The following is a 12632-nucleotide window of genomic DNA, read 5'->3' as shown; positions in this document are numbered from 1 at the left end:
AGTTTTATTTCAAGAACAAATTGAGGCAGAAATAGAAATATTTACTGTCAGCTATATGCTCTAGTACAAGCAATTCTTATGTATAGTCATCATAATTTCTGGGGAAAAAAAGTTAAGTGAGTCTGAGGCAGTGTTCAAATGCACAGAATAAGGATTTGGATAAGTGCTGCTCTTGCCTTGAATATAACCACCGTAAGCACCAATTTACTAGATGTCTTAAATGCAGCCAGTGTAAGCGTTCAGGTGGTTAAGTGTTGGTAATGGTATGTGAGTGCTACTCAAGCAATCTTAGAACAAGGCATGGTACATGGTATTGGTTTAAAAATAAACCGTCAGTGCACAGTAAAGCATCTAATTGTCATATTTTTGCTACAGCAGTACAGTAAAACTGCTGTGATTCATTTGAGCACAGCACTCAAATGATAGCACTTCCAGTGTTCACCAGTATGTGGTGTTAAAGAGTTTTTGGAGGATCAGAAGAGATGAGGAGAGCTGTTTCTTGCAGCTCTGTTAAAAAAAAAGTGAAAAATCTAAAGAGCAGGTGGATTTCAAAAGCTGCCAGTGTTCAAGAACTACTGGTCTCTGCACTTTAGGGACTACTGTAAAGGGATTTCAGCCACCAGTATACTTTGGCTGAAAAAGTCTGACAGCAAGTCAAACAGCCACATGTAATTTTACAAGCATGATCTCATGTTGCTTGCCCCTACTGCTACAAGACTGTTTGTAAAGCTTGTTCTTACCTTCTTGCCTCCTGGGGAGGATGTGTCAGGTGGTGGTGTGCTGGTAATGTTCAGTGGACTTGAACCGCAGCTAGAAGGAGATGATCCTCTTATCCTAAAATATGGATAAAATAGGGGATGAATTTACCAGCAACTTTGAAACTCAAGTGCCAGAGACTTGGAGTTTCACACGCTGAATTCAATGTCAGGTGGCATAAGGTGTTAGAAGCATGAACTTCATTTTTGTAATTTCCTCACTTTTCCAGTGTTTAACAAATCAGCAGAAGCAACAGTTTTATTTGCAGCTAGATGAACAGTTGGGTATAAATTGTCCAGCTTGCTCAGTCTGCAGGCTTTACCTCCCTTCTCTCCCTTTATTTGTTCCCGTACAGCCTTCACAGAGAGTCAGAAGGAAAAGGTCCTGGGTACTGAGCAAAGCCTCAGGTTTTTTTCTATTTTACTTCAATTTAGACTGGCTAAGAATTCAAGCTGCCTCAGTCACAGTAACCTGGACTCCTTAAGTGAGCTACTCCTACAGAAGTACACTGGACATTTGATACAGTTAATTTTTTTTAACTGTCCAAAGCAGCATTTTTCACTTCAATTTTCCATAGCTTGATCAAATATCATTTTTTTATTAATACATCATTCATTAACTGTAGAACCAACAAATCTTTCAACTAAAGGGAGGAGGGGTAGTTAACAGAGAAAAGCAATGGAAATGGGAATCTTATCCTTGGCAGAGTTCCCCTGGGAAAGCTGAACAGAAGGCAGCTTTGGAAAATAGTAACAGCTGCTGAAAAAGGACTGGAACTAACGCAGGGTCTTGAAATGAAATGAAGACATGGGTGGTAAGCTATACTACTACACTCACTGAGGCTAATTAAGTGTTTTACAGCTACTAAAAGGGATGGTTAAGTTTCAAAGTATTGGTTCAGCCTTGGTGTGGCTTTTTTTCTTCCTCCCCTTTCTTCCTATTCTTATAGATAGGAAAGAAGCCTTACGTGATAGGTCTGCTGTTCCCTTAAACAATGATGTAAGTAGTCTGGCCTGCAGCAGAAACAAATCTATGGGAAACAGACTGAATGTTTTCCTGAATTGCAGCTCGGTATGGTTAAGTTACTGCCACTAAACACCTGCTGGATGAGACCACTTTTATAGGAAAGGGAACAATTCCCAAAAGGAAGTTCATGAAGAATGGGGATTGTTAGCCAGTAGAAAATTAAGTGATACCCATTGAAAGTAGCTGGTCACACAGGTGAGAGAGAGGAGATGGCTGTTCTGAGAAACAGCTATGATTACTACAGTCCCTTATTGAAGGGTGCTACAGGACTTCTTGTTTAAACCAGAGGCCTACATCTTGAATTTTAGACAGGCTGCCCCTGGGAAGGCAGAGCTAGCTTAATCATTGTGTCCTTACCCAAAGAGCTATGGGAGAACTGCACAAGCTGAACTTACATATCTAACAACTCTAAAAGCATCTGAGCAAAGTGGATCACATGAAAACAAACATTGCTTTTTTGGCATGTAGTCAATAGCTTTGGCATTTGGAGGTTGTGCCGCTTATACCCTTAAGTCATTGGAAAAAGAATAGTGTGGAAAGGAATTTGTTTCTAGTTAGCTGTTCTTTTTAACTACTGTTTCTGGTAAGCAGATAATTATCACCATTACAAAAAAAGTTCCAATATTAGTCTTTTACAGTAGAAAGCTGGATGGCTCTAACTTTTTCATTCTTTCACTATGGGCTTTGACTGCCTCAGGTATTCTGAATAGGTTAGCTGTAGCTGTCTACTGATAAAATACAGTTGTATCATTCTGTATCCAGCTTGAAGAAAGGCTTCCTTAATTTCCTCCTAAAGAACAATACTGGTTCCTCTAACTTCATACCGTTTTTTCTCACCTGTGAATCTCCATGATTTCTTCAGCAATCATCCTCCCTATTTTACCTGCCCCGGCTCTTGTTCCACCTGGAATTCCAGGCACAGCAGGATGGGTCCTTTTTGGGCCACCTAAAATGAGTAGGTATCTTAAGGTCAGATAAAAGCTTGCAAACCTTTTCCAAAAAGCATTTGTATTTAGGCATGCTTTGACAAGCTGCAGGACCTTCTGAACCATATTTACTTACAGGTGAGTACCTTCAAATGTACATAAAGCTCTGACTTGCACTGAGTTATGCTATGTCTCTTAGACATCCCTCTGTGCCAGCAGGTACACAACATATCCTCACTCTTAATCAGAACCTGGCTGTGTCAAGCATCTGGTAGTACCTCTTGTCCAGAGTCGGTACAGACTAGCTTGTCAGACCTGCTTTATCCTGTCCCTGAATAGGGTCATCTCCAAACATGTTTGTTCTTTGCTTTGTGTGAAGAACCTGCCAGCACATATTCCATTCCATATGGGGTACACCCAAGCTACCCGATGAACATAAATAAACCCCCTGTGGGTAACTGCAAGTACCTAAAAATTGAAGATAAAGTGAGGTCTGAACAGTTAGCAGCTCACTGTTACTTTAATGTGATTTGACACTTGCACAACACTTGAGAGGTAGTCAGGAAGGAACCCAATATACTCCAAGGCATAGCGAAGAAAAGATCACGTACTGAAAGGGCAAGAAAACCCTTAGCATTGCTTATCCATAATGGATAATTGCCTTCTTTTGGAAATTCGTATTTAACAATAGCAATCCTCAGTTTCTGTGTCTCAGACCCATCAGGAGGTGAGAAGGGTCACCTAAAAGGTCATCAAATCCTTACCAGACCCAGAACCACTTGAAATTAAACTTCACTCAGTTAAATTTCTTTTCTGGGGACAAGAACTATCAGTATAATGTTATTATACATCTGGTTTCTTTCCAAAGGCTGTGTTGTGGCAAGAAGCTTATCCTATTACAGAACAGTTTGTTCTGTTTTTTTTGTTTGTTTGTTTCATTCTCAGGATGCCCAGACACCACGTTACTGCTGTTACTCTACCTTCAATTACTAACCATCGTGCCTACATGGCAGCTTCTCTTCCTACCACTGTCAGCTGCCCCATGCTTTGCCACCCTTCCTCCTCCATACTTGCACTTACTGAACCTCACTTTTCACAACAGAGATAACTGAAAAGCCCAGCTTTGCCAAAGTCTTGTACGGTTCTGCTAAGTGTATTGTGTACAACTTACGAAGCGACTCCAGATCTGCAATATCCTTGCTCTACAGCTACAAAGGCACAGGTGATAAAAATAGTAAATAGGGTCTCTAAAAGCAATGGTTCCCAACTCTTCAGAAAGAATCTCAGTACTATCACCATCTTTCTTCCCCTGTCTTTCATCCATGGGCTGTCACTGCATCCTTCTACTCTACCACACTTCCACCCTGCTCCACTAATACTTCATTACTACACCAAGCTCTGCTCCACATTATGCTGCACACCACCCATTGTAAAAGATGGTTTGGTGATCTGCAGCATTCATAACAAGTCCATGATGATCACCACAGGTCAGTCTTCATGTCTTGACAAAAAGTCAAATCGAGGGCAGGTGAGGGGCAATAAGCCGAACGGCCAGACTATATTTATGATCCATTCACCCTCTGAGTAGTCGTCTGCATGCACTGACTACAGAACTTGAAGTCACTCTTGGATGATGTACAAATAGCACCATCCATGAAGGCAAGCATTTCTCCTCTGTGTCGCTCCTCCAGCCCTGTTTATACTTGTTTCTTTTAACTGGCTGATTCATTTCTCCTTTGACCAGCTTATAGCCAAAGTTGGTATTTAAGTTCAACAAGGCAAGAACTGCATTAGCACTTTTTTGCCCTAAAGCTTATTTTTCTTTAGGATGTTAACAAATTCTCAATGCAAAAGTGCAGCAAATTTGTGCATGCAGGATTAGCTGCTAACAAGGCATGACTGCCAATAATTGCCTCACAGTACAGCAGTTACCTTCTCCAGCCTGAAGCACGCTGTCCATGCTGTGTGGAGAAGCCACAAGCTGTGGAAAGGCTGCATCTCCACTATCAAGTACGTTGGTGCTGTGGATTTCAAGAATTAGAAGAATCAGTGATAAAAAACCCCTGCAAAACAGTCACTCTGCCAGTGTGTCAGAATGGAATACTTCAGGGTTTAAGTAGTTTGTGAGTCACCATCACCTCTGTGAAAGAAGCACTGTAACTGACACCAAGGCTAGGTAAACAAGAGAAATAAACCACCGTGTTACAAGTCAAAGTGTGCAATGCAGAACCCAAACAGCTTCTCTTGTAAGAGAATTCCTCTACAGCAGTTATTCTACTGCAAAGTCACTGCACCGGTACAGAACCCTCAAGTAAAAAGAAAAGGGATGGGGAAGTCCCTTCAAAAAGCAAAGAAATGCATCTCCCATAAGTCCCAACAAAGACTGGAACCCCAGGTTTTCCCAAAGAAAATATTTGTATTTCTGCAGGCTTTAATAAATAGATATTAAAATACTGCAATTATTAAACCAATTCCCCTCTCCCCAGATATGCCGTTCTGGGTGTTACCTGGAGGAGACACCTATTGTCATACAGAAGTGCACATATTTAGGTCAAATCTCATCTGAAAACAGGGCAAAGCAATCAGCAATTACATGCATCTGCTAAGAGAAAAATACTTACGAAACAACTGTATTTGTTGAGACAATGTATTCTACTTCTTTGGTCCAAGGGTTCATGAAACTGAACCAGCGACTCCGCAATGTAATAAAAGAGCCATCTTTTATTTTAAACTTGTAGCAGTTAGTTGTAATTTTTTCTCTTGTCTGCAAAACTAAAGACAGGCAGAAAGCAAGTAACCTTGTGTCAAACAGGCACCACCACTACATAAGCAGAGCCCTTATCAGGGAAAGCTCAGTTAATTCCTCCCTTCACCCCTGCAGAAAAACGTTATTTCTGCAGTCATCCCCTCACACCCAACCTGAACCTCAAATATTCACTAAAAATCCATGGAAGTCTAAGATAATCATATTGTTTGGCACATGCAGCACAATGTTCTTCACTAAAGCATTTGCAAACAGAAATAGCCAGATCTTTTCAAGTTTGTTTGGTTTTCTTAATATGCAGTTTTTCTCAATATTTTTACAAAATTTCTTTGCTGAATTATTAATAATCGTACCTTGTCTATGGCATTCTGCAAGATGTCCTATATCATCTTGATGAAAATATTCATAACACGAAGTACCTAGAAGTTCCTGGGGTAAGTATGCCAGAATGGCTGTTGCCCTTGGGGAAGGGAGGTAGAGAGAAAAAAATTCATTTCGAGTTGAAGTATTAGTGACAGATTACTAAAACTCACACTGAAGTTGGGTAAGGCTCAAGTAACATTGAAAGGTATTTTCAGCTTAGAAGGTAAAAAAATTCATTAAGAATACTCTTTTTAATTCTCAGGTAATTAGAAAGTACGTAACACCAACAGCCCTCAGGTGTCATAGTTGACCTATCACCACTGGAGGGGATGTAAGACTTTCTAAATAGCTTCGGAAGTATATTGTAATTTTGAGAATTTAAACCTGAACAAAGCTGCCTTGTAGCAGCCACAAGATAATATGAAGCTTTCTGCATAAAATGCCATTGAAAGATAGACATCAAAGGTTTGAAGAACTGCCATGTTCCTTTGTGTACCCATCGTGCTGCTGCTGCACAGAGGCCAAATTGTAGCATAAGTGTTTCAGGAGCATTTTCTCCCCTCAAATCACAAGCCTTTAACAGTAGGACAAAAAAACGCCCCACCAAACCCTGCACCCACACCTGTAAAAAAGAAAGGTTAACAAATAGAAGTTTCCCAAATAAGCAGTAAGAGACCTACAATGTGTCTCTGTTTTAAATCAAACAGGAGCATGAAGCAAATACACCAACTTTTTTTTTTTTTCATCAGAACCAGCCATAAAGTCAACTGATTTTCTTCCTCATCAGAAAACTTTAGAACGAAATACACCTGCGATCTGCAACATGGGAAAGACATGGACTCTTGATGTGACTCTCAGGTAGTTTTCAAGGAACTGTTGGCAAGGATGGAGGACATCTCAAGAAACTAAGAAAAAAAGAAGACTTTGTGCATCAACTTGGTAACCCAAGCTTTAAACTGAGTTCAAGAGGAAAAGGCAAAGCAACGCTGCAGGTAAGTGACCATGAGCTATACAACAACCTAACACAAGGTGAAAGGGTCATTCTCGACAAGGAAGAAGCTATAGTGGGCCAGTATGCTGAACACCCTGGACATCTGTATGTTAAAACAACTCTTGAGTTGCTAATGATTTATAGAAGCTGCAACATCTTCATTAGGGTAACTCATCTAACCCAGAATACCAACATGAAAAATAACGTGAGGGGGAGGAGGGAGGCAGAAGAGAATTGCTGTCACCTTATACATTAGGCACATGTACACGTGCCTCCGGCCCCGAGAAGACAGCATAAGACAGACTTTTGAGCGTATCTGGGGAGGAACAGTACATTACTGCTACCATGGTGCACAGAACACAGCCACCACCCAGGGAAATCATTCTAAGACTTCCTGGAAAAGGAAGAAACAGTTGAGAAAGGAACAAAGCAGGACAAGCCATCCAGGAAGACCCTGAAATGCACACCATTTAATTTAGAAGATAAAGAACACAGTCAGAATCAAATCTGCAGGAGCCCTTGCAAACTGCTCAAGGGCATCAGAAGAGAAAGTAACATGGCTGAATGTTTGAGTCTGAGATCCTCACTAGAAGAATGGAGAACAAAGAAAACTACTAAACTACAGTGAACTTTGATTTTGTACATTTCTTAGAAGAAAATTTACCAAAAGAAAAATGATAGTTCCTTGAACAAATCAGAGTAAGAGTCACTATTCCAATGCAAATTAAATAAGAAGGGTAATAAAGAACAAACCTGGGTAGATCATCACCTCTTCTGCAATCTCAAAAAGAGCCCAAATTAAATATTATAAAATGTAGAAATTAGTACATATTAACTTTGAATAAGAACAGCAGGAAAAAAAATGAAGCACAAAAACCATAGCATTTAAATGCAGGGCGTTTTTGTTTTTTTCCCCAGACACACTAAAAGCATTCAGCACCAATCAGGTGGCTTACACCTCAAGTCCTCATTGACAGGGAGCTCTAAGACATCAGCCTTGGAGAAGGAAACGTTACAAGTATTCACATGAGAGAAATTTTCAAACTGGCTTTGCCTGGTGAACCTTATCCCAGGACACTTAAAACTGCTGACAGCTCCAAGACTGCTTTGATGAATTATCTCCGAGAGCCTGTAGAGAACCACGAAGCGGCAAAACGTAGAGTCTACCTTTAAAAAGGAAGAGCTAGGAACCAAGTCAACCTTATTCCAGTATTTTTCTAAGAACTGTAGCAACCAAGCCTTTTAACAGCACTGCAGTGGTGGGAAACCTGACATAGATGGGTAACAACCAATATGGGCACCAGTAAGCAACTTGTCAAACCTTTTACATTTACTTTCATAGCAGGATAAACAGGCTTTTTGGAAAGGAGAAGATGCACCAAATTACAGATGATGTCAAAAGACTTAGTGAATGCAATATTTGACCATATTCTATTAAGCAAGGAAGGAAATTGTTCTTGTCCTTGAATTTCATCCTTTATTTACTTTTTTTCCTTAGCTTGCTTCTCCCAACTTAACACGGCAGCTCTGAATTCTGAAGCTGTATATGATGTCATCTACATATACAATAAACTTAATTTTACTCTCAAATTCACCATCCAGATTCATTAAAAGTATGGAAGAAGTAAGAGGTGGGATGGTTCTCTTTAAAACTCTGTTCAGTGTAGCCTGCTATTTTGACAGTGAACTATTAAGTAGTTCTCCGACTGTGGTAGCCCAGGTAGTTAGTACCTAATCTATAGCAGTTCTTCCGCAGGGACCATGCGATCCATAAGGACAAAGCATTAGGGTCACAGAGAGTTTAAGTGTTTCTTTCCTGGATTCCCTTGGACAAATGACAAAGGAACAGTGCAAGTCAGTATGAACAAAAAACCCCAACATAGAAATAAATTAATAGTTTTCAACTTTTACAGGTGCCTAAATATTCTCTAGTGGAAGCACAGATCACAGGAGGCCAAGTTTAAGCCTACAGAGGAGGCTTTCTTCAAAAAAACAAAAACAAAACCAAAACAAACAAAAAAACAAAAACAACAAAACAAAAAACAAAAAACCAAACCCAAACCACAAACCACCACCAAACCTCCCTTTCAAAGAGTCCTTTGAAGTAGTATACACATTCCAAGGACTGTAAACAACAGCTGGAAAACAATTAAATAACAGCATCTGTGTTTAAATCCAATGGGTCAACATTTTCTGAGTCTTATTATTTTAGAAATACTTCAAAATTATCCATCGGGAATAAGTCTGATCTTTTGAAAATAGAACTCATTCATCAACTACCATACTTTGGCATTACAGAATGGCACACTTTGAGCAACAGAAAGGCTACAAATGTTCTCATAGTTCCCAGAGTGATCCCCAGCTCTAAGCACTGCTGCAGAAGAGCTGGTATTTCAAAAATCTTTCCATCAAATTAAAAACAAAAACCCCAAACAACCCAAACAAAAACCGCAAACCCCCAAAACCCCACCACCCCAAACAGATAGACAACATAAAAAAAAAAAAAAATTCTTCTTACTGTACTTCCTCTCAAGACTATCAGTTCTATTTCCTCTCAAAGTCCACTAAAAATCAGCTGACATACCAGACACACCCCTGAAAAATTCCAGCAGACAGATTCTGTCAGAGTTCAAACCCTGGGCTTTTCTACATTGTAAGCAACTGAGCCTCAACCACAGGCAACCTGAAAGAGCCTCGTCTGGGCAGTCTCAATCCACCTTGACAAGGAAGGGAACCAAAGCAGCTCTCCATTAACATCCTTCAACCACCTTTTTTCCCTTGATGATGCCAGTTATTTTGAAGGAAGACCCAGGTCATGTCTCCCCACTACTTAAGAAAATTCAAGCAATTTCTTTTGAAAAATGTAAGAATTAGCCTTTCAGATGATAAATAAAATTGATGTTTGAAAGAAGATACCACACTGGTACAAGTTCTCAAACCTTTTCCAAGAGGTAAAGCTTATGAAAAGCTTGCTTTCTTATAAATACAAAAGATCACATAGAGAAGTACTAATTCAGCAGCATGTGTCCAAGTATATAGTTAAATAAATGTATATGCTATCAAAGCCTAATGCAGCCTGTGCAATAACTTAACTATGTAGTGTTTGAAAAAGTTTTCAAAGAGGTAATAATTACAAACTCCATTTTCAAAATAGGACAGCACATTCTTCTGAGGATTACATAGATACATCCCCTTAACAAATGGGCAGAAATCATCCCTAGTTTATTCTGTCTAGTAAGCGATATTTTTTGAGGGTTTTGGTTTTTTTTAATTTAATCAGTAATACTGCATAAATACACAGCAATAGCTTTGAGCTCGGTCTCAAAAACCGAAATAACATGCAGTCAGGATTTAGTGAAAAGCTGAAAAGAACAGTCATTTCTTTTTTCAATAGTATTTACACTGCTTTACGTAAAACTGTCAGTAAAGCAGTGTTGAACAGTGACTTATTGTGGAAGTTATTACAAGTATTCTTACCTCTGATCTACAAAAACAAATTTCCCATCTATTGCATGCCGAGAAACATATTCTGTAGGTTTCACCCTGATCTCACCGTTGACTGGCTGTGGTACTACATGAGGATGCAGCCGTCCAATTGCAACAAGACAGCTTAAATTACAACCCTCGTTATCTGGTTCATTATCTTCATCTAGTCCCATTTTTGTTGGCGGCCAGCTTTTTAAATATCCTGTACTATGAATAGTGCAAAAGCTTTTGCGGTCTGCTGTAAAAAGAAAAAAAAACACACACAACAAAAACCAAAGAAGCAGTTAGGTCATGGATATTGCTTTGGAGAACTTCATCTTGGTTCTGCTAATAATGCATCTCCTCTCTTATCCAGGAAATTTGGGATACTGTTCACTAACGGATTTTTCAGTACTCCTGCTTCAATGCAGCTAATCTGAGATAATTCAATAAACAATTTATCTCTGCAAAACCATTGTTTATACTGAAACACCACATAGTTCAGACCAAGGTTGCTTTTAATAATCTTTAAGTAGAAATTGCATCACATTTTATTATTTCAGCAAAGGATACAAATAATCTAAAGGACTGTTTGAAGAAATTAGTGCATTAATAAATAAACGCCCTTTTCAACTTAACATGAGGCTCCTACAAAAAAGAGGAGCAATTTGTCTGGCAGAATACACACTCTTTGGGGTGTACAGGGGATAGCTGTACATAGGAGTGAGGACGAAGATTCACAACGACAAGTAACGCAGTCAGTATCCGAAAGGAGAACTCGTATTCCTGAGCACTGAGCAGGCCTTAAAACTGCAAGGAAGACGACTTTCATAGACAGGTAGAGTAAAAGGCTTATGCCTAACCCCACAAACTGGTTTCCTCAGAGATGAGCACTAAAGCATGATCCAAGGTCGAAGCTGTGCCTGAACCTAGCAGGAAATACTCGGGGGCAGCTGTCACATCCAGAGACAAAACACTGAAACCGCCTTCTGTTCTCTAGTTGACACTTTGCACTTTGGATAACACATTTGGTATTAAAGTACTCAAACAAGAAACTTTCAAATTTGGACTAAATATATATTCCAACATGTCTAGAATACTACCCTGCAGAGGAAAAACATATTACCAACTTCAATAATGTTATGACCAAATACTTCTTGTGTAGAAATGCTGTTTCCAGTACTCAGCATGTACCAAAACCACATATGAACTCAGAGTAAACTCATTTTTTAAGTTGGATATCCACCCAAATATCACTTGTCAAATATGGAGCAGAGAAATAGAATGGGTAACAGCTCCCCTTCGTTGGAGACATTGGCTAGGTCAAGACTGAATGTGGTATGATCAATGTCTGAAGAAGATGCAATAACCACACCAGAACTGGCAGCACAAACTGCCTGTAAAAACTTCAAGAAAGCAGAGAGGAGAATTTGGCTTTATATGCTAATACAGTGTGTAAGAGCTACTGGGGCAGGGTTGGGGAGGAGTAAGTATGACGTAACAGACCTAGACATAGTTCATTATCTTAATAAGAAACACTGACAATGTTCAATAAATACAGAAAATTTAACTACTGCAAATAAACAATTGTATTTAAAAAAAAAAAAAGCCTGACAGCCATTACGTTTGGTAATAAAATGCGTAATTGTTACCTTTCTTCTTTGAACAGGTTGAAGGAAAATCCTTGTCTTCTACTTTCACTGAAGGCCTATTGCACTTCATCCTACAAAAAAAGGACCGTCTTGCTCCAGAACATAGTCGTGATGGCCCAGGTGTTATATCAGTTTTAACTGGGAGTCCAGCTGTAGCAGACAGAGGAAGTGAGGAAGCCACCTTTGTCAGGTAAAAAGTTAACCACAGAAACGATTATATCATACAACCCAACTGTACTGTGTTTCACCTTTCCTGGGACTTGCACTGAAGTCCTTTTATATCCTTCTTCAGAAGCAGAAGTCCTGCTTTGGAGATTTTCACGTAAGTGAATATGTGCAGGACTCAACTGACCATATCAACATTAGAATTTCTGATTACACTTTCTAGCGTGAAAACATTGACACAAGCTTGAGAACACAGGGTTCTAAATGCAAAAATTAGCAAAAGATTGTACAAATCCACACAAGTTTTGCAATAAACGTTGTGATTTCTTTGAACATTAATCAACTGATTAAAAAGAGAGAGAGATTATTTACCCATAAGAAGAGCAGTACTTCATACATTGTCACTCAATAGGCCCATGACCCTTCAGACTGCAAGCCTTTTCTATCACAACACCCACCCAGAGAGCACAAAGGCACGAATAGAGCAGAAGAGGCCCAGTGCCATTCCGGGTCCATCTCAGCTG

General features: G+C 39.5%; 1 protein-coding gene across 8 annotated transcripts in view; it reads right to left on the bottom strand.

Annotated features, from left to right (window-relative positions):
- Nucleotides 1–12632, bottom strand: part of BMAL1 (basic helix-loop-helix ARNT like 1) — a 53266-nt gene that overhangs the window by 2277 nt on the left and 38357 nt on the right. For 7 of the 8 annotated variants that reach the window (XM_052810552.1, XM_052810548.1, XM_052810553.1 and 4 more), the window contains 7 exons: nt 11944–12093; nt 10304–10550; nt 5826–5932; nt 5330–5480; nt 4641–4729; nt 2620–2728; nt 741–834 (listed from right to left, as the gene is read on the bottom strand). In XM_052810552.1, coding sequence (XP_052666512.1) covers nt 741–834; nt 2620–2728; nt 4641–4729; nt 5330–5480; nt 5826–5932; nt 10304–10550; nt 11944–12093 — 947 coding nt within the window. The remainder of the gene's footprint in view (nt 1–740; nt 835–2619; nt 2729–4640; nt 4730–5329; nt 5481–5825; nt 5933–10303; nt 10551–11943; nt 12094–12632) is intronic. The other variant, XM_052810554.1, reaches the window with a different exon arrangement.

The sequence above is a fragment of the Harpia harpyja genome, chromosome 16 (genome assembly GCF_026419915.1).
Source record: "Harpia harpyja isolate bHarHar1 chromosome 16, bHarHar1 primary haplotype, whole genome shotgun sequence".
NCBI lineage: Eukaryota > Metazoa > Chordata > Aves > Accipitriformes > Accipitridae > Harpia > Harpia harpyja.
The sequence above is the reverse complement of the archived record's forward strand: the minus strand, read 5'-3'. Positions and strand labels throughout refer to the sequence as shown.